Raw genomic sequence first — 21,867 nt, 5'->3', positions numbered from 1 at the left:
CAAATGTGGGTACAGAATACTGGTATGGCAGAAATTTTTGTAGGGAGATGGGTACATTTTTGGTACGTTTGTACAAGTATGAATGCATGTATGCATGTGTGTGTGTGTATGTAAATATGTATGTATGTGTGGGTGGGTGGGTTTATGTATGTATGTATATTTGTGTGTATGCATGTATGTGTGAGTGTGTGTATTTTGTGTGTGTGTGTGTGTGTGTATGTACGCGCACGTGTGTGCATCTATATATATTATATGCACCTTAAAATATCTAAAACATCAAAGTCAAACTAGAAGACTAAACATTTCAGCATTTAAAAACACAAATTCCAGATGTGTACCCACAGGAGATTTGTTTCAGAACCAGATTTGAGTACGTTCTGTACTCAGAAACGCTCAGAAAAGTCTCACAAATCAGCAACTTAGTTTTTAATGGTACATTGACTTCATAACAATGGATTCATTGATTCATGCAAACTCATTGCCTGCAATGTCTGTAAGATCTATATATCTCATTTTTAACTTGTCACGTAATATTGCTTGACATCTTGAATCTTGATAATAGACTCATTGGCTCATGCAAACCTCAGCCTAAAAAGAACTGGTTAAAAACAAAAGACTAAAGCAAATAAATTCATTTGATTAAGTATTGTTTGATTAATTTAGTCTATAAATTACCAAAAAATTATTTATGGTAAGTATCTACAAAAACACGCTTAGAACAGGCATGGAAATTAAAAGAAAAAATCAAATTCGATATCCAAGCAAGCAAGAACTTTAAGCTGGAACATAGGAGGTTTGTAGGCTCACTGATAAAATCTTTAGATCATACTTCATAAGAGCAAACTAGAAAGATGCATAGATATTAAACAACATGATATGGATGTGTAAAAAGGAAATATTCAGCTACACAATTTATGAAACAGAATGTATACATCTTTCTAAAATTCATTCAAAGATGTAAGCACAGTTAGTACCTGATGGAATTCAACAAGAAGATCATTCTTCACAAGATAACGTTCAGCAGACAGAGCTGCCATACAGCCTGATCCAGCTGCTGTTACTGCCTGTCTCCATTCAGGATCCTTAAGGAGCATTGAAGAGTATGAGATATCAATGCAAAAATATACTGAATATCAGTGAACAAATATAAATAAATGCATGAATTCTATCCAAATTAATAAATGAATTTATCATCCACTCACAAAAATAACTAATAAACCTATCACCCATTGAATTTTAAGGGATTTTAAAGGTTTGTAATTTTCGTCTTATATTTCAGGCTTTCATGTATGTGCTCTGAGGTTTACGTGGTAAGATTTATAAATTGTTTTTGAATGGCTCATAGCATACCATGGGCCATCATTGGAAATCTATTTGGGAATCTAGCAATTTGTGTCAACAATGAGTAATTGCAATATTCACCCAAACTTGGCAAATGCTAGGGCAAATTGGTTGAAACAAGAATACCCAAACTTGGTGAGGTGCCAAAATAGCTAGTCTAAGCAAGTCTCATCTACAAAACTCAACCATGATAGTCAAGTGGGAGATTAAGAAAAGAATACAAAAATGCTAAAAACCTAAAACATATGAAATGGTCTATAACACTTCAAAAAAATATCATTTCATTTACACACAAAAGCAAGAAGAAAAAAGAGAATTGAAGCTGAAAATACAATCCATCAAAACAAAAACCAGCAAACATATTGACAATAAACATGCTTAGGCCTTAATTATGAATCCATGGCTTTGAAACTTGCATTAAAGGTTTGAAAGGACTCTTCAAGCTGGGTTAAAAGAAACAAACTTGTGAGAAATGGCACGCACCACGAAGACCTATCTGGTCTCAAAAAAAAATAATTAAGGCTTGGTGGCAAGAGCTCTGGCCCTCAACTCTATCCTACATCATGACAAGGCAATCACGGGGGGTGTAACACTAGAACATCACATGGGGGAGTCTCCTCAACCCTACTAGGTTTTCCCATTTTCAAGGCATATTGTAGTTTTAAAAAATTAAAAATCATTTTGGGCCACACCAAATCAAAACAATCCACTTCTTAATAATTTCAGTTTTTTCCCAATTAAATCAAGTAAATTGTACAACATTTATACTTTTGGTAAGCTGAGTCAATCCCTATCCTAATTAATGCTCCTTTTCTTAGATTTGTAGAATTGTCCAAGGTATGAGCACATGATCCCACATAGAGCTAGTGATGCCAAGTCAAGTGATATGAGTTTCTTTCTACCACAGTTCAGGACTCAACATCCTGATTTATGTTTCCGATGTCATGGATATTATAATCCATAAGTTTTGTACACCTAAAACTCTTGAAAGAATTTATATGCTTAAATTGTCTCCTTAATCTCAAATCCGCTTTTGCCCTCATTTGCTCAATGGATACTAGTGTATGTCATTAAAGTTGTTTCTAATTGATAGGCATCCTTTATCTTTGAAGTTAATTTTTTGAAATGTGCATTTTAAAAGCTCTGAATCCTTAAAAATATCTGTACATTTCATGGTTTTCCAATTTGTCAAGTCTCAGTGCCAAGTCCAAGTCCGTATCAAAATTCAGCTTGTAGAGTCCAAGTTTTACACATGCATCCAAGTTTGTTGTCAGTGTTTGAATTAGATAAATGTAGCAGATAATCCAGAGATATTAGGACAACACAAGATTATGGATAGAAAAGATGAAACAAAAATTAATACATTATTAGCTGACGACATGGCAAAAGTGATCACACTTTTCACCACACTTGAGTTCTAAAACTCTGTTAATGCTCAAAAGGCCTTGAACAGCCTCCAGTGCCCTTCAAAGTGAATTGCAACGATTGCAGATGGTCTTCCTAAACCAGAAATAAGTGACTGTGTAGAGGAGAAATCAGAAGATGTACTTTGCCACTAAGGCTTGTGCCATAGTTGAACACGTTAAATGCCTACTTGAGATGGCCCATGAAAAGATCAGGCTTACCAAGGAGAAGCTGAAAATCAGTAGACAGCAACAGGTGGAAATCTGAAGATTTAATGTTAAGATGGTGGTATGTCATCCAGGGCAATGCATTGGGGGAATCAACTTATGCCTTATATCTCTAAGATGGACTCTGTCTTCATTTTAATTTTGTTTCAATCAATGCTTCAGCTTAAACAATAGCAAACATTTATAATTACTGTTAAGACTGTTATTCAATTTTTTACCTGCCTTTAAGTCTGTAATTAATTGGAAATTATATCTATACCCTGTTAGCCTGTTCTCAAGGATAATTTTTGTGTGAATTTTGTCATGGGTATGGGATGAATTTGATAATTTTGTAGCCCTACTTTGTGTCTTTTCAAAGATTTTCAGAAGGAAGCCCTAGAAGAAATATAAGACCTTTCCCTTTATTGTTATTTTATGTTCCTTTTTAAAAAAACTTATGAAAAGGGATATCTTATCGTGAAGGAGGGTTGTTTGTTTGTTACCTAGCAGATCAATTTGGGACCTTGGTTCTTTGATGATTTATTTCCCCTTTAGCTTTTTGTGTTCCCCATGTAGGCACCCTTTTAAGTAAGATTTGTGATATATATTTCGAAATCTGATGAAATAAATGTGGGCCTAGAGATTTTGTCCTTCAATGCACTCACTTGTCTCCACTTAGCATATGGCGATTGGCCGAAGGCATACCCCACACAGTAAAAGGACCCAAAATCGCTGATTTTCAAAGACCGTTAGATCTGGGTAGATCTACAGCCTTCAGTTTCTCGCTTCATAAACTTGCATGGTTTTTACCTCTTGTGAAAATGCAACGATCTGACACGTGTCCAGTGGGGGCCAGCCAAGGCAGTAGAAGTGGACTTATCCCGTCTATTTTTGGATCCGTTAGATGTGAAAGGATCAACGGTTGTCGCTTTCTTGCATTCTGGAGATGCAAGTTTTTTAATAATTGCAAAAATGCGACGAGCTAACACGTGTCTCTGGTGGGCCTTCTTACAAGGTAATGTTACTTGATTTTCAACCATTCGATCTAGAGGAGATCAACAGCCATCGTTTTCTCGCTTCATAAATTTGCAAGATCTTTAAGCATTGTGAGAATACAACGTTGTGACACGTGTCTTCGGTGGGGCCAGTTCTGAAATAGAACATGCGGTAACATGTTTAAGTCCCAGCCGTCGGATTAAAGGAGATCAATGGTCATTGCTTAGTCGCTATACTAAGGTGCAAGGTTTTTAACAAATGTGACAAAGCGGCGACATGCCACATGTGCCAAAATTTTAAGTTTCTTGCTTGATCGTCATAAAAACTTGCAAGGTCTTTAGGTATTGAGAAAATGCAAAGATGTGACACATGTCTCGGAGTTTTCAAAAGGTCAGACAGGGGTCCACAGAGTATAGTTGGTTCACAATTGGTGTCATTTGATTTGTTTGACTGCCCCATCATTACATGAAGGATGACTCAGCATATGGATTAAAACAGGGACGTTGGATCATTCTCAAATCAACAAATCATATTTGAAGTTGTTCATGAAGCTTTATGCCCGTTGTCTGCAATGACTTGATAGCGAATTTATTTCAAATTCGTACGACTGTAAATGAGGGTAAAATCAGTGCATGTACCACAATTCTTGTGAAAAGGTGATTGATTTCTTGTTAAAATGTGAAAGGGAAAAGATATTCATCGCTACTGGAAGTTTTAAGCAAGCTAGGGTTCATTTGTGCATACATTACAAAGATTGGAAGCTAAAGTGGGTAACTTTTCTTGTTTAAAAATTTTCATATTGCAAGAGGGAATTGTAGAAAGTCATTTGTGTATGTGATATCCTATATTCCAAAATGCCTCATCAAAAGGAATTAGGTGGAAAAAAAAACTATCAGGAGAGAAGTGTACATGATTTTTTAGAATAATTAGACATGTCGACAAATGATTCTACTAAAGGAAAAGCATTGATCCCTAGATCCCCTAGGTTAAAAATTGATGAGGGTTAGTAAGATAAGGGAAATCTGCTTAGAGATACACAATCATATACGGTTTTGAGCTTTTCAAAAAGTGGTTTTCTCAAAGAAACCAGGATACTCCTCACATTAATGTATGGAACTTTGATTTGGGAAAATTGGTTGTCCCAAGGGTTTTTAGGTATGCTAACCTTTTAACCGTACTAGCCAAAAGATGCGATCCAATTCTTCAATTGGTAAGAAATCACTTTGGAGATGGCTTGTTTAAGATCACAGCGGAAGAAATTGGTGAGGTCTTTATGTTGCACCCTCATTCTACCCTCCATGAAGCAATTGATCTTGAGAAATTGCAGGTGATATGCGAAGCTCAGAGGGTTTATCTTAGAAGTCGGCCTTTGCAAGAGCACTTTGTAAAGATTGGAAACCTAACCTTACTTTCATCACCCACACTTGAACCATTATTGAAAAATATATTTCAACCCTTGGGCCCAATCTATATATGGCTTTGTGTAAAGTCTTTGGTATAGATGAGCAAGATTATATATCTATTCCACTAATGTATATGATGGTCCAAATATTACAGTATGGGATGGATGCGATTTTTTATTTTGCCTCTTATATTGCTGAAGATATCCATAATGGATTAATTGGAATAAATAAGGGAAACGTTGATAAGCCATTTGGATGGTATTCTTTACTCATGCACATGTGCCTCTTTAAAGGAGTTTCTGTATTTGAGAAGGAAATGAAAATAGAAAGAGGGTGTGAAGGAGAAAAGCTGTCAGTACAATTATGGAGTGCTGATATGTCCTGGGAAATAACAAATGCTAGTTTTATAAGATTTGACGTATATTTTGCCTCAAAGATGAGTGCATTGTTGTCTCCAGACAATTCCCAAATTCCCAAGGTGTTGTTGGAATTAATTAGACCAAAGGAGTATGCTACAGGTTTGAAGCTAAGCCACAATTGGGGAGATATTATCCTATACCCAATTTCTACAATATTCAGAGTCTATGGTTTTCAAGGGAATCCTAATGTGTTGCCCTTCCAAGTCCCTCTTAAGGTTGCTATTGCAGTTTTTATAGCAAGTTGGAGGATTGGAAGAGGAGTTGACAAACAGGTCGAGAGGAACAATTTTTCCTAGTTTCACTGGTGCACGTCAATTTGTAATAACTAAAGGGGGATGGAAACATTTGGGAAAAGTTTTGGAAAATTATAATATGGAAAAATCCTGTGCTAGGTTAATAGATCGTGAGGGTTTCTATTAAATGTTTAAAATAAGAAGCAGGGCAAAAAGTCATACCCATAACTTCTATTACCCTGAGGATATCATCACGAATGAGTTCTCTCTACAGGAGCAGGAAATAAAGAAAGAGAAGTGGAGGGTATACAGGGAAGTCGTGGATTTTATCAATGCTCTTGATAAAAATTATGACCCTCTAAAAGATGCAAAGCTATGGGATGACAACAAATTTAATAAGTTAATGATGCATTTAACTGAAATTATTCAAGTTTTGAATGAGAAGAAGAATGCCTTGATAAATGCATATCCTGATAAGGCAAATGAGTTGATGAAAATATTCTCTAATACCTTTGAAATAAATCCAAGACAATATACTCCCCAAACGAAAACTGGATATGCCATTGTGAGGAACACAAATACTCATCCCACCCCAGTTTATAAAAGACAGTACTCTGAAAGCCCTCCTGTTGAGCCTTCTCCAAAAAGATAGAAACTAGAAGAAGGAACATCATCAAAGACTAAGGAATATTCACCCTCTCAAACCCCTATACATTTTGACAATGAGCAAGCAGTAGTTGAACATTTGAAGCAGATGGAAGGTCATGATGATATTACGGTATCTACTGCAAAATTAGAAGAAGGGATGCTACAGGAGCCTCCAGTGCCAGTAATGGATCTTACAATAGAAGATTTTAGAGGTGAAGAGTTAGATCCAGTGGTAGAACAAGCCTACAAACAAGTCATGATGATATTGTGGTAACTACTACAAAATTAGAAGAAGGGATGCTACAGGAGCCTCCAATGCCAGTTATGGATCTTAAAATAGAAGATTTTAGAGGTATAGAGTTAGATCCAGTGGTAGAACAAGCTTACATACAATTCATCTCAAATGATGATTTTGTTAAATCAAGAGCTTTTATTCAATTCTTATGGAGGTCAAGCATGACAAATTTTGAAGCCAAATGTAAAAAGATAAAAGCAAAACAACCTAATAAAGAGGATTATGTTATAGGATATGTAATAAAAGAAGAAATGTTCGAAAGTTTCAACAAAATTACTCCAGAAGCAGGAAGACATATGCTAAAGGATTCTAGTGTGTTTATTTTCCCTAAATGGGATATTGCAAATGCTATGGTATTTGATACCATAAGAAAAGAAACAAATACTAAATATAGAATAGAAGAAGATGCTAGGGAGGCTCATAGAGGAGTAAAGTATAGTGAAGATCATGCGGCTCTAGTGATGTGGTCTTTACAGAAAAGAGATAAGTTAAGGCATCAAGAAGCCTCTGACACAAACGAAATAGGAATTCTGATGGTTTTCAAGGTGGAGGAAACTGACAATGTTGAATCAGCTCTCATGAATAAAGAATTGGCTGATTTTAAATTGGATGTTGCTAGGAAAGAAAAACAAATGTTTATTGATCTGAATACCAAGTATGAGAAGGTGTTGGAGGCATATGATGAAAGGCGAAGTAGAATTAGTGAAATGCAAAGATTATTTCAATGTTTGAAAAACAATAAAGGATAAAAAAACCAACAGGTCAATCATCTCAGATGATGATTGCATCATCACCGGCTCCAACGCCCCGTACTGGCCCAATTATTGAGTTTCTCTAGACTCCCATTACACACTGGAGAATCATTGAATGAAGAAATTGAGGAAAAGAATAACCTTAAAACTACTCAGATAGAGGTGGTGTGGAGATATGAAGAAAAGGTAAGGAATACCATTTTACATCTTGCATCTAGAATTGATATTAGACTGCTTCACCACGAGATATCAAAGCTTCTAATTATTGAGAAATCCCTTAATGAGAAAGATGATGTGTTGATGCAAATTTTGCACAAGTGAGTTAATCGAGAAGAAGAGATGATCAGTATATGCACGAATGTCATAGACAAAGCCCACATTGATGATTCAATTGAAAAGACATGTGATCAGGTAATGGGTTTGGTAGAGCTTGATGTAAACAAGGAGTTGTTACAAAGAAAGGTGAAATTTTATCTCTCCAAATATGAGAAATAAGAGTTTTAACCTTTTTCCCTCAGTCTTCAATGAGGATCACAGTCTCAAAATTTTTAAAGAATGGGATGAAGATTTGTATACCTTGTTGAGCAACAGAATGAATGATATAATAAACAATGATGATAATCATCTATTTGCAAAAACTGTGGAGAAGATGGTAGAAGTGAGGAATTTTTACAAATCTTACATTTATGAGGTTAAACAGTTGAAGGCAAGATGGAAAGATGTTACTCGCATAGTGTTAGTGAATAGTCTTTCCTTCTTATCAATAAGATACAAAAAGAAAGATAAGGAAAGCTTCCACCACAATTGAGTTCTTCTGAATGAACTCTTTGTGTTTTGAGGCACAGCTCCCTCCTTAAATGATGAACAATAATCTCTTTTATTTCAAAAGAATTGAATAGATGAGATCTTTTTACTAGAAAGAACCAAGGTTATAAAACACTTCACCATCACAATGCAAAAGTATTGCAAGATTATTGTTGGTTCAATGCTAAGTCAACAGACTTAATCGGATGTATTATATAAAGTGAACAAGAGGTGATTGATTCAACTGAACAAGATAAATAAAGAACCATTTATAGAACAGAGCACACAATCATTAATCACAACCAAGAAAACATTCCTTATGAACTGAATCAAGATTATCAAAATCACATGATCTCAAATGACAAACAGTGTGTCACAATAGTTCGAAAAGATTCCTAATTCTATTTCTTCATCCAAATAAATGGCACTACAAAATGGTTCAGTCTGAACCTGCCTTAATAACTAAAGTTCTTATAGAAAAATCACTAGAGTATCGATACCAAAAAAATTAAAAGTCTTACAACATATAGCCGTGCAAGGCTTATAAAAACAGTTATGAAACTAACTCTAGCCGGAGTCGATAAAGCTAAGCTTAGAACTTAGAAAGCAACTAACTTAAGAAACTGAAATATTAAACGGTCAGGGTGTTTGTCCTAAGCATAGTTATGGGACTTTACGAATCCGAGCAGGACTCTGCGAGTCCAAGGCAGAGTCCACCTTTCTGAGGCAAATGGCCTCTGGACTCGGACTCGGCCGAGTCCTATCAGAGTCCACGTGGACTCGCCAAGTCCAGAGACTCGCCAGACTCACCAAGTCCCGAGCTCAAGACTCTCGCCGGCAGGTGCAGCAAAAAAGGACTCTGATCTGTTCTTTTTTGATGTCTTGCATCATAGTTATTGATGCTCGTTTATATAAAAGAAGCCATATGGAAGCCCCAAGTTCTTAAAACTTGTACAAACCCTCATCTAGAAGACCATTGTTGGCATCAAACTCATCATAAATCCACCATAATGAGATTTTTGTTACCTGCATCTGAAAATGTAGAATTTCCTGCTAAGGTTGTGGTAAAGAATTTGAAGTCTAGATATTTTGATGATCACAGAAATCAGTTTTAAGGAACTTTTCATCTTCAAATCCGAAAATGATGCAATATTTGAAGAGTTTACTTTGCATAAGGGAGCAAGGCAGACCATCCCAGAAAATAAGGCAATGATATTTAGATATATCATAATAATGCACAAGCTTATCCCAAAGAATTCAAGCTCTTATGAAAAGAGCGTGACTTTTCAAGGAAGGTGTGGAGAGAAATGACAGTACTAAAACAGGAAAAGATAGCAGCAGTATAAGATCACAAGAAGAGTCACTAAAATCAGTACCGTGTAGTGTTAAACAATTCAATGATACTGCAGTAGAAGCTAGCAAAAAATAGTCAAAGACTCAAAAGTACTGGAGAGACTTATTATAAATGGTATTCAAGATCAACTCGATGATAAATAAAGAGATAATACCAGCAGTGGCAGTTGTCACAGTCACAGCCCTATGAAGCAATGAAAAAGAATTTATAGCTAATGTGATAAAGGACATCGTTATTTACATTAATTTACATGGCCTCAAGAAAGTAGAGAGAAGAGAAGGAAAGGTTATGGCTAGGAGACCATGTAGAAAATGATAATACATTACACCCAAATTGAGCAATTCTTGAGGGTACAGTCACAATATCAATGCATAAGTTTAAAATCTGGTCAAGAAGTGGCAGATATACCAACTTCTTGCGAGAAGTTCTGCCCGGCCAGAAAATACATAGTTTTCGTGTCAAAATCTTGGTTTCTGCCACTTATCACCAAAATCAATCTTCAAGTGATTGTCAAGATAGTTTTTTTCCTTTAGAAATTCACTTTTATACTTATGTCATCTATGCAAAATTGTGTACGTGTATTAAGTAGCTTCTATTCATCTCAATTATTGTGTATTTGATGTTATTTGACTAAAAGATGCATGAAAAAATCTTAAGATCCTTAAAAATCTTTGAATTTCATGGGTTTTTCAATTTTCTGAGTCCTTGCCAAGTCTGATTGCTGAGTCTGAGTCTGAGTCCAATTTTGACTTTCCAAGTTAAAGGCGAGTTCGAGTCCCGTAACACTGGTCCTAAGCTAAGCAGTTGTAATGTTGACTGGATTTCCTAGCTGTCCCTGCCCAAAAGTCGTATTGCCTCCCACATCATTCCAATCTTTGTAGGCGACTTCAAAATCCACGATCTCTTTCTGTTGCGAAATTCCAGTTGTTCTGTCCTTAGCTGCTAGATGGTGATGACCTTGTAAGCATGCTTCGATTTCTTAATCTACATAATCAAATGATCATCACTGATTATGATCATCGAATCTGTTCGAGCAACAATGGCGAAGTTTGCAGCAAAAACCTCTTTGACGTCTTTAAGAGCTTATAACTTGTCTTGGCAAGCTACTTCTATCTCCTTCGGGCTCTTATTAGATTGATCCTTGTTGCCTAAAATCTCCACACTAATACATTTCACATCATTATCTAAAATTTCTTTCAGACAATCAAGTTCTTTGACTAGCTCTGAATATTCTTCTAGGCATTGTTCAAGGACCATGTTTCTCCATTCCAGGTTGGTTCTGGGGACGTATAAGAAGTCTGATCAGAAACTTGTCTGCTCTATACTCTTGGACCTCAGTGATGTGAGCCACAATATCCTCCCATTTTTCCTTTTCTTCAACCGAGGCACCTAGCTTTGTTTCCAAATTGGCCATCATTTGTTCGGCTTTCACCTTTGTCTCGGCCAAGCGAGCTATGTAGCTAACTTCATGGGAAACTATAGACTCATGTCATTCATCAAATGCTCGAGAGACTGACATATCTCTTTTCACTTGGTCAATGAATTACTGATTAGCCAGAGAAGTCATGTCAATCATGGACATAGCTTGGGGTTGGCATTCAGATTCTGCATTTTGTAGATTATGGATGTATTCTACCAGCAAGTGGATAGACTATTTCAACTCTTTCTTCTCTTTCCAGTCCTTCCAAATGAGACTGGTGACCCTAGTGTGTCCTGCATCCAGGATTTTCATATCCACAGCTCTGCAAGCTGGCTCGAGAACCTTTTTCTCTACAGTGTAGTCTTGAGGTGTAATGTCATCAAGAGTTTTATCTTTGAATGGCTTCAACACGTCGGCAACCCAATCTCTTGTCTGTTCATCAACCCTTAGTATAGTTTCTATCTTCGACTTTTTGATTTTGGGTGTCTTTCCCAAACACTTCCAAACCATGTCTTCAACTGAAATTCTTACTGGCACTAAACTCCTTTTCTTGTTCACTGATAAATTGAACCAATCCAGTGTTGAGGAGGTGCCTCTAGATGGAGGAGTTTGTAAAGCGAGGGGGGCATAATTAGTAACCATTGAACCTGGTGCATTGACATTACCTGTCGGTAGCTGATCATTCTGATCCATGGCTTCTTGTATTCTTTCTCCAGAAGGTTCAGTCATAACTTCAACCTCAATTGGGTCTAAATGGGTATCTTTCACAATAGGCTTTTGGGCTTTCTCCTCCTTAGTACGAGAGCGAGTCCGCCTTGCTGGTCTTGTGGGTTGAACTGAACTTTGAACCTCGGTTTCAACTTCAACTTCAAGGTTCATAATACCTGCAAAGGAAAAGGTGACACCCTTATCAGTATCATGAATAGGCAGAAGTGAACTAGAGATTGATGAAGGCTTCTCGTGAGGCTTGCTTTGCATTTCTCGTTTTAGACTGCTTTTTCTCATTTAACCAATTCTTAGTCCTCTCGATGACCCATGTAGTCCTGGTCTGCAAGTTGTCTTCCTCTAGAGAATCCCAATCAATATCTGGTAGAGGAAAGGCTTCGACATGAGCTACATAAAAAGAATCAACCACTTCTTCATCCTTGTCTTCCTTCATGCCTTTTATATTCATATGAAGTTTGAATTCCTTTATTTGCTTCAAGGTGAGCCTGGACCACCATCTCTTCCTAACATCATAATCATCATCACAATCAGCCCAAAAGTCTTCTAAATGAGGGATATGTGAGAACGCAAGGCATAACTCAAACAAGGGTCAAGCAAAATCTTTACCATCAAAGTCAGGGCGACTAGCATACGTCTCCAGGTTCATCAATTTCAGTTTATGCTCGAGATCAAAGGCCTCTTGTATAGTTTTGCACCTATAGTGACTGAACTCCATGGGAAAAGTAGAACCAGAACCTCTTCTAACCTTGCAACTCCTGTCAACCTCTGCCACCTATCTGCAGACTTCCATTAGAACATAATGGTCTAGACAATGCCTGGGCCATTTTTTAAAAAATTCCTTCATACCCACCAACTTGAATGTAGGTGAACTTAACGAACTAGGTGAAGAAGCTACCATAGATTGATATGAATTGCGTCTCTTCATCGATCAATCTTTTCTGGTCTTTCCCTTGTAGCTCAAAGACCAACTTGGCAAGGAAAGTATCTTGCACTCTTTTAAAATCATTCTAATTCTTCTCCTTTTGCAAGGAGGGGAAGTATTCGTATATGGGCATGTCATTTAACCAAACGGCATGAGGAAGTCCAACCCATATTTTGCAGCAAGCCAGTACATAGTATAAGTATGAGCTCATATAAAAACCAGACACTCCAAATTCTTGGGAAAGCTCCTCATGCAACCTATCCGCTATGATTTTTGCCCAATCAATGTGTTTGTTTTTATCACTCAGGATGGCTTGGATAAAGAAATACATCCAATTTTCCCAATTGAAAGCATGTTGGTTTCCTTTGAACCTATTCAAGAGAGTGATTACTTCCTTTATTTTAGGGATCATGTGCTCCCTTGTTAGGGGGTGAGGAAGACGAAACCCCCCTTCTTTGGTTTGAGCAACCAATTTTTGGCAATGGCATTGTTGAATGTGTTGGGGTCTGACGTAAATTTAGAATCTAAGAGACCAATCGTCTAGGCTTCATATTCTTCATGTGGTGGAATCTTCAAAGCACCCATGATTGTAACCCTATTCACATAGATGAGGACTTCTCCAAGATATGTCTTAATGCATCTTTGGGTGACATCATACCTATTATTGCACCCTAAAACAAGCTTTGGGAAAAGTGTTGATTCAAGAAAACTAGCAGCCTGCAACAATCCACAATTCGCTATCTTTTATGTGATGGAACCAAGTTTTGGCTTAGAAAATCTAGACAGTAGCTTGTTAATGTCCTCATCAGCAAGGAAACTATCCTTTAGTGCAGGCAAGAAACTGATAAGGGAAGTGACGTGCTTTTCTTTTGGTAACTTTGGTAAAGAACCAACCATGGAAACAGAGCTAAACAATCTCTTTATAAAACTAGTTAAGCACAAATGATAATGAAAGAGGCTTAACAGGGTTACTCGCTTAAAGTGGAAAAAGTAATAGTAACTATTGAGGAAGTAAAAAGGACTCAACGTGTAGGAGAAATGACAATGCACTTCCACGAACAATTCTGTTACAGATCGCCTATGAATCCATATAAGGATGAGTGCTTACCTTATTTTGCAGACAGTATAATGAAAAAGGAAAGCAGTCTAGAAAAGCCTTTAAACAGGTACTCACATCATGATTTAATATGAGAAGTATTGATTTGACAGGAGGAATTAATCATTAATGAGTGCATCTGCCCTCACACGTAACAAATCTTTCCGCCACCTTTCATACCAATTATTCATTACAATGTGTCACTTCAACCTTTTTAGAAAGATCTCGGTGAATCTTCGGACTACCACTTGCTGACCTTTGTGCATACTTTGGGTTGGTGAACTAAAATCTTCAACCATTTTGAAGTTCAAGGTTTCAAGTTCAAAGTTGATAACTATATGAATTTTAGTGTATGAAATCGTCATTGACCTCAGGAAGGAAAATGTGATTGGCGATATATGAAAATGAACAAAGATTACCCGAAGTTCAATTTCAAGGATGCCCAACATTCGACAAATCTCATTGACAACATCGAGCCCAGACAAACATATGGACAAGGGAAGTGAACTTGAACTTTGAACTCAATTAGTTCAGAGTTCAAGTTCAAGGAAAAGAAATAAAAGATTCGCGCACACTAACCCGATAGGAAAAAGAATAGATAAACGTTGAACTTTGAACTTAATTGAGTTCAAGGTTCAAGTTCAAGACTCAGAGTAGAGTAAAAGTCATTGAAAACTTTGAGCAATATGTATGAGGCTTTTACTCGAGTAACACATAGAAAAGGAAATCATGGAGTTTAATTGACCTAATGATATTGTTTACAATAAGTGAATTCCAAAATAGAAGATCCACAGGTGGCAATTGAGGATCAAGCACACGACCAAGATGAAACAAAAGCTAAGTTGCCGATTCGAGTTTGGGGACGGGTTCGGGTTCAAGGTTCTGTTCGTGGGTTCGGGCAATTTTTTTTTCCCCATTTGGGTTCGTGGGTGGGTTCGTGAGTATATATATATATATATATATATATGCAAAAAAAATAAAAACTCACATAGTTGTAAAAGTAAAACTAAGTCATTCCATAGTATGAATATATCAATGTTACTTGATTATTGATCAATGCCAAATGTCAAAGATAAAAATTAAATACTCACTCATTAATCTATGCTAATGTTGTAAATAAAATCATACATTGAATTACTAAAATGCAAAATGGAATTTCAAAACATAGACTACTTCATCAAATTGATAGATAATAAATTATGACTTAATAAAGTTTGAAACTGTGAAACATAGTGATAAATCATAAATGACTCAATGAGTCAATGACAAATGTTTAAGCATAATTTATCAAAGATGCAAATGCCCTTCAAGGGTCAGATGGGTCATCAAAATATGAGGGATCAATGGCTTCATCCTCATATATATCATTGACATTTTCCACATCATTGGAATCCAAACCAGTTCCACTAGCCCCAGATGCAGCCACATCCTCCTCCTCGTCCTCCTCAACATCTAGCAAGGCAATTCTAGATATATCTTGGACAGTCATATCCAAGTCAAAAGTCTCAGGTAGTACATCCCACAACTTCTCTGGTCCCTTCTTATATTCTGGATCCTTGCGTGATAGGAGGCGCCAGTTGTTGTGAATACATACCAAGTCCTCTGCTTTCTTCGAACCCAACCGGTTATGCTTCACTGAGTGGATAAAGGAGTATGTACTCCAATTCCGCTCAGCAGCAGAAGAGCTCGCAACCTAGAGAGACAACCAACAAATTTTAAAAAATTAGCTAAGTAATTTTACAATACAATAGGAATTTAAGAGTGCTAATTCGACAAGCTAAGTGGCCATAAGAAAAGGAAAGAAAACTTAAATACATACTTGTGACAAGATCTTAATGGCAAGAGGTTGGAGGTACATGTAACTTTCCCCATGTAGGTACCACCATCCAATGGCATCCAATCTACTTTGGTCATTGATTGCATCAGGCTCTGCATTTTTGCTTGAGACAAAATCAACAAACTCTCTCCTAACATTTGATGCCACATCAGGATCACTAAAGAGCCTGTTAAGTGCCCTCTTATACCCACCAGCAACTTCAGGATCTCTATATGGTGCCACTCTACCAGGAATAGCAAGTATCTCACTACTATAATATCTAGGAGAAAGTGCATATGCCAGCAGGTGTAAAGGTGTAGTCATCTTGTTCCAACGATGTAGAACAATTTTCTCCACCTTAGTGTACAAGGTATCAGGATCCTGCTCTCTCCTCTGAATGACCTAGGATGTCAAATGATGTACATGTAAGTTATCTTGATGTAGTGTTAATAACTTAATTAAAATCAAAAATCAAAATCTCTCAATAAACAAGGATAAAGTATTGTATAAAAATTTAAACTTACTGATTTCATTCTTTCTAGCATGGAGTCCATGGCATCATATATGTTCCCCAAACAAGGCTCATCCGTGTCAGCATACCGAAGCATACACATGATGGGCTCAGTGAGTTCTAATGCATATTCCACTCTATTCCAAAAATTATCACTCAAGATCAAATCCTTTACAGTTTTGGCCTTTTCTGTATCAGTTTGCTTCCATCCACCCCATTTGTTGCTAATAACCATTTGACCCAATGCCTCTTTCACCCTCACAAGTCGTCTAAGGGCAATTGTGTGTGAAGCAAACCTTGTTTCAGCAACCTATTACCATGTTAATTCAAATTGTAAGTTAATATGATAAGTTGATAACACAAAAATTTAAGAATATGTATTAAATTTTGTCAAGTATGACAAAAAAATTAAAATGATAAATGAAGCTAAATAAAGTTTAAAATTTACCTTCAATAATTCCAAGCGGGAGAAAGTTCTGAAAATTGCTTGTGACATATGGTGGTTTGTCACAAACATTTGGATCTGCTCACCCTCCTCATACACATTTTTCATCCATTCAATTTGGCTGCCCATTGTTTTCATCACCAAGTTCAAGGTGTGGACAGTGCATGGTGTCCAAAAGATATGCTCATATCGTGCTTCTACCAAAGCACCTGCAGCCTTACAAACTTTAGCATTGTCCGTTATTACTTGGACAACATTGTCAACTCCCACGGACTCTATTGATTCAATGAGAAGTTGGGCAATAAAATTTGCATCCTTTACTTGCCCTTCACAATCAACTGCCTTCAAAAACATTGCCCCCTTGGCGCAAACAGCAATCACATTTATTAATGGACGGTTTTTGCAATCTTTCCATCCATCAGAGACAATGCTCACCCTCGTTTGGATCCAAGAATCTCTTATTGGTTTGAGGAGGTTTTCTACATTCTTTCTCTCCTTATGCAATATGGTGGTTCTCAACTTTTCATATCCAGGGGATTGGTAACTATGAGGTGCATCATTTATTGCTTTCACCATCTCTCTCCAATAAGGGGATCTCACTAGATTGAATGAAACACCATTTGTAATGAGGCAACGCCCAACCTTTATGTCAGCAATTTCTCTCTTGTCATTTTCAAATGCCGTATCTAATGGGCCTCTCTTGCGGAATGCGGGTGTTTCTATTTCATCTTCATCCATAGATGGGGTAGGTAGGAAGGGATGTGGTTTACTAATTGTTTGAGAGGGTGGTGTTGGTGGTATTTGCTTTGACTTATCTTTTTTTGCCTTTGACACTAACCTATTAGCCTCTTCTTGTTCTTTTAACATGCCTACTATTTGAGGAGCCGGCAACCCTTTTTTACCTCCCTCTAGGGGCCCCTCACACATGGAAATCCCTTGACCTAGTGGACCTATCAAATGATGTTTAGCCCGGAAATAGGAGCTTCTATATTGGTTTTGGCAAAAATTGCATTTCCATATATACCCTCCCCCACCAGCACATTGCTCAATTCTTGTTGTATACTTCCACAAAGGAGAGCCTTTATCAATTTTAAATCTTTGGGATCCCACGCCACTCACTGAACCCTGACTACTCATTCTTGGATTCTTACAATCTATAAAAACAAATTTAAAAAAATATTTCAAAACTTATACAAAACTTGATAAAAATTTAGAACAATAAATATAAAAAATTTAAAAAACTAAAAACAAACTATAAAAGAAGCAAAAGGAAGGATCAAATGCATACCTAGAACACTCAGCACTGATTATTTGAAGGATTTGAGACTCCACAAACAATCTCCACAACCTTCTCTTCAAACTTGCAAAATGGCCACACCAAAATGAGAGAGCAAAATGACAAAGCGAATGAGAGATTAGATGAATGAAATGCATCTAATAGGCCTTACTTTAGGGTTTGGCAAAAAAAAAAATGAAAAAGACATAATTTTAATGCTTTACCTGCCGCGGGTCTGCCCGAATTCACCCAGGAGCACGGACCCGGGAGGACCCACAGGCCAAAATGCAGACCCTGCCCAGACCCGTCACGAACTCGGGCTCGAATCCGGACCCGGATGAATCCGAACCCGGACCCGAGCTCCAGGGTGCGAATCCAGCAACATAGAACAAAAGAGCTTGCCCCTAAACCTATTAAGGAGGATGCCCCTAAGGTTGAAAAGGTTACAAAACCTATTAAGGAGGATGCCCCTAAAGTTAAAAAGGTTAGGAAACCTATCGAGGAGGTTGCCCTTGAGGTTGAAAAGGACAATGAACCAATAGCTGAAAGAGACATGGGAGAAAAACAAGGAAAGAAGTAGTTATCTAAATAGGGTATCTTAATTTCGTGGTTCACCCACTATGGATATGCCTACTTAACAAATTATGAAGCTGCCTTCGATATATGCAAACTCCCAGCTGTATGTCCAGTAACTGTTTTGTAAAGCTATTGATAATGACATTTTTGTCTCTTATGTAACTACGTTTTGTATCCTATTATTTGGAGACGTGTCTATCACTATCCCAAGTTTGAAGCTTCTTGTAATCCTTGCTTATAAAGGATTTCCAAGATTGGGATTAATGGTCCGAGTTTTAAAAAGAGAATATCATATTCATGTTTAAGGTCGATCATGGGTTATGTAGCAGACTGTATCTGGTCTGGTTATTTTTGAAGGTTTTAAAAGAGTTGCAGGGTGTTCTTATTATTGGGAGTCAACTTATTTTCACCAAATTTGACACTTGAATTGTATTGTTTTCAAAGCAAACTAATACAAATGAAGAAAACCCTGCTTACCTAATTCAGATCTTGTATCTTTGTGTGTTATCTTTTAATTTTATGAAATTCAATGACAAGCACTTTGAATTTTATTTGTAATCCATTTTGAATTATATCTTGTCTCATACTTTGTTGTTAATCAAAGTGATTATGTAAAAGCCTGAGATGACTCAAGAGAATTGAAAGTATCATAGGAAAATATTGATAAGTATGAGATTTTGAATCAAGTATTGATTTCATATTCACAAAGTGAAAAGATAGATATGTTGTAGTGTGTCATGGCTTGTGAGTATTTGGCCCGAATGGATAAAGCACTGATCATAAGTTGATGCTGGACATTTTACAAAGCTACAAAATATGCAATTTTATAAATCAAATCCTTAGTATTTTATATTTGTAGATCTAGAAAGCTAGCATATGCTTGATTTAGAGAGGTGTAAGGTATGGGGAATTAGCTATTTTGCATCCTTCATCCAATATCTAAATTAGAAGAATCAAAAGCAATTATCTGCTATATATAGGAATTTATGGTGAATATTCTTATAAAGGGAAGTAAAAATATATTCCAAGATATACCCACCTGAATCCTCCAGAATTCAAAGGGAAGAAGATTGTAAAGTCTTGTCAGTTGGTCCTATTGGCTTGCATGGGAATATTTGTCATGGTATTTAGCTAAATCCTAGGTATTTACTGCATTCTCAAAAGGTAGTTAAAATCACTGTCAAATCAGGAGCCAACATATCCAGCTATAAAACTTTGTGCTGGTTTGAAAACCTCTTATGTATTTCTCTACCTAGAGTTACCATCACAATAGTTTGTTTTTCTCTTGGTTCCGTTCTAAGTTCCATTGAGTCTAGGAACTTTCCACTGAAGTTCGTATGAGTAATCTTGCAGTGAATAAGTGGAAATCCTATGCATTAAAGTCAATATCTTCAGTACTTTGGGAGCAGTATATGTTGAAGTCTAATCTGCACATTATTACGGTATTTGTTGTGTTGCATTTGTGTTGCTCCTTCCTTTGAAAATTGCTCTATTTGAGTTCTGTTAAGATGGTTGTCTCTTGAATGGTTTTGACACTAGAGAGAGATACTCAGAAATCAGATATATCTATTCAAATAATTAGGCTTATTTCTATCACTTTTCTTTCTTCCTACTCTGTTTTGAATTTGCTTCATTAAGTTCATTAGATAGATCTAGAAATAAAGGTAGAAAACAAATAGTTTATATCAGTTATTAGCATTTGTGGGTATTTGGTTTATTGCTGTACTTTAAAGTTTATGGTAAATCAATTTTGATGTATTAAGTTTCATAAATGTAATAAAGTGGTCAAAGTTAAGGTAAGCCAAGTAAAGCATCTGAAAATGTCCATTTAATTCTGTGTATATACCAAATTTATAAGCAAGGATTCCATGCCTTTGGGGAGTACAAACCCTTCCAAGAGAGCAACAACTTGCTCCTCAAGTAAAGTGTTAAAAGACAAATCAACACTACTATCATTTTATTTTCTAAATTTTGAAAAAACAGGTATTTACTAAAGAGCACACGATTATACTCAGAGCGGCTGAATCAATATAATAATGATTTTGCCAATTTAAAACTTCTATCCACACAAGCAACTTCAAATAACTTTAAATGCTGGAATCAACACATGCACATGAACAGAATAACCCAATATTTATGTGGAAACCCAACACGGGAGAAAATCACAACAAATAAATGCTTTTATATAAACTTGATCTTGTATAATGTTTGGCTACAACCTACTAGAGGCTCCAACCCCTATGTTTATGAGCACTAACTCATTGGAAGCTCCAACTCCCACACTTTGCAGGCTCGATAAGTCGTATGGAAGAAAAAAATCTTACTGGTAATTAGAAACAGCCTTTATGGATGAAGAAGATATGCATTTAATGCAAAGTTAATTTTGAAATGATTTAAGGATTGCGAACAAGATTTTTGAGTACCATTTGATTGTGAGAAGAGTTATAGAGCATTTGTGAGCGATTTGATAGCAAATTGAAGCATTCGAAAGTGCGAAGTTGTAGAAGCCCTAAAACACAATAATTAAGGTATTTAAGGAAGCTTTCAGTTAAAATTTTCAGCATAATCAGTTAGCATGATGGTGAGTCAGTCTGTGTGTGATGTTAGTGAGAGACCAAGGTATCACCCATTTGTTTCTCTGATTGATGATCCTTTGGCAGCATTCTCACAAATTCCATCAAATGTGCTACACGTAGAAGATGTTAGGAGCTACATTCACTGTAAATTCAAGAGTATTGGAGATGAAGACATTCATAAGGATTTAAATATTATGTGCAATGGAAACCTAACCTTGAAACCCGAATTCACATACTTGAATGAGTTGAAACTAATCAAAGTTTATGTTCTATACAGAATTTGATAATCATGAATAGAGTAGGATTATTTTGAGCAGAGTGCATGAAGAGATGTTTTAGGTAGGAGATATACCTATTATGATTGATAATGACCTAATTCATAAGGTCACAAGACTAAGCAATGAGGGTTGTAACCCGGTCAATGACAAAAATGTTAGGAAAATTGTTGAAACTAATTTGAAGACTAAATTTGATGGCAGAAATATGAAAGTTGACCTAATAAAGGATACCGGAGTTAGAGCTTTGAGCAAGATTATTGGGTATAAACTCAATCACAATTCAAGGGTAAATTTTCTTTATGGTAGAAACAGACAACTTGTATGGAGGCGGTGGAACCTAGAGTAAAATTCATAGAACCTATGAGTGATG

The 21,867-nt window shown here is 36.5% G+C and overlaps 2 protein-coding genes across 3 annotated transcripts in view; both read right to left on the bottom strand.

The window, feature by feature from the left end:
• Window positions 1-21,867, bottom strand: part of LOC149542161 (thioredoxin reductase NTRC-like) — a 226,065-nt gene that overhangs the window by 109,792 nt on the left and 94,406 nt on the right. For both annotated transcript variants that reach the window (XM_089797189.1, XM_089797190.1), the window contains one exon: window positions 975-1,082. In XM_089797189.1, the coding sequence (XP_089653315.1) occupies window positions 975-1,082 (108 nt within the window). The remainder of the gene's footprint in view (window positions 1-974; window positions 1,083-21,867) is intronic.
• LOC149542162 (uncharacterized) lies at window positions 15,435-16,477 on the bottom strand. Its single transcript, XM_089797191.1, has 2 exons — window positions 16,360-16,477; window positions 15,435-16,237 (listed from the first exon to the last, which is right to left on the bottom strand). Exons 1-2 carry the CDS (start codon window positions 16,447-16,449, stop codon window positions 15,827-15,829), a joined length of 501 nt encoding a protein of 166 aa, XP_089653317.1. The 5' UTR covers window positions 16,450-16,477; the 3' UTR covers window positions 15,435-15,826.

Source organism: Cupressus sempervirens, chromosome 8 (genome assembly GCF_028749045.1).
Source record: "Cupressus sempervirens isolate cs-2001-9-10 chromosome 8, ASM2874904v1, whole genome shotgun sequence".
NCBI lineage: Eukaryota > Viridiplantae > Streptophyta > Pinopsida > Cupressales > Cupressaceae > Cupressus > Cupressus sempervirens.
This window is presented reverse-complemented; position numbering and strand designations above follow the sequence as displayed.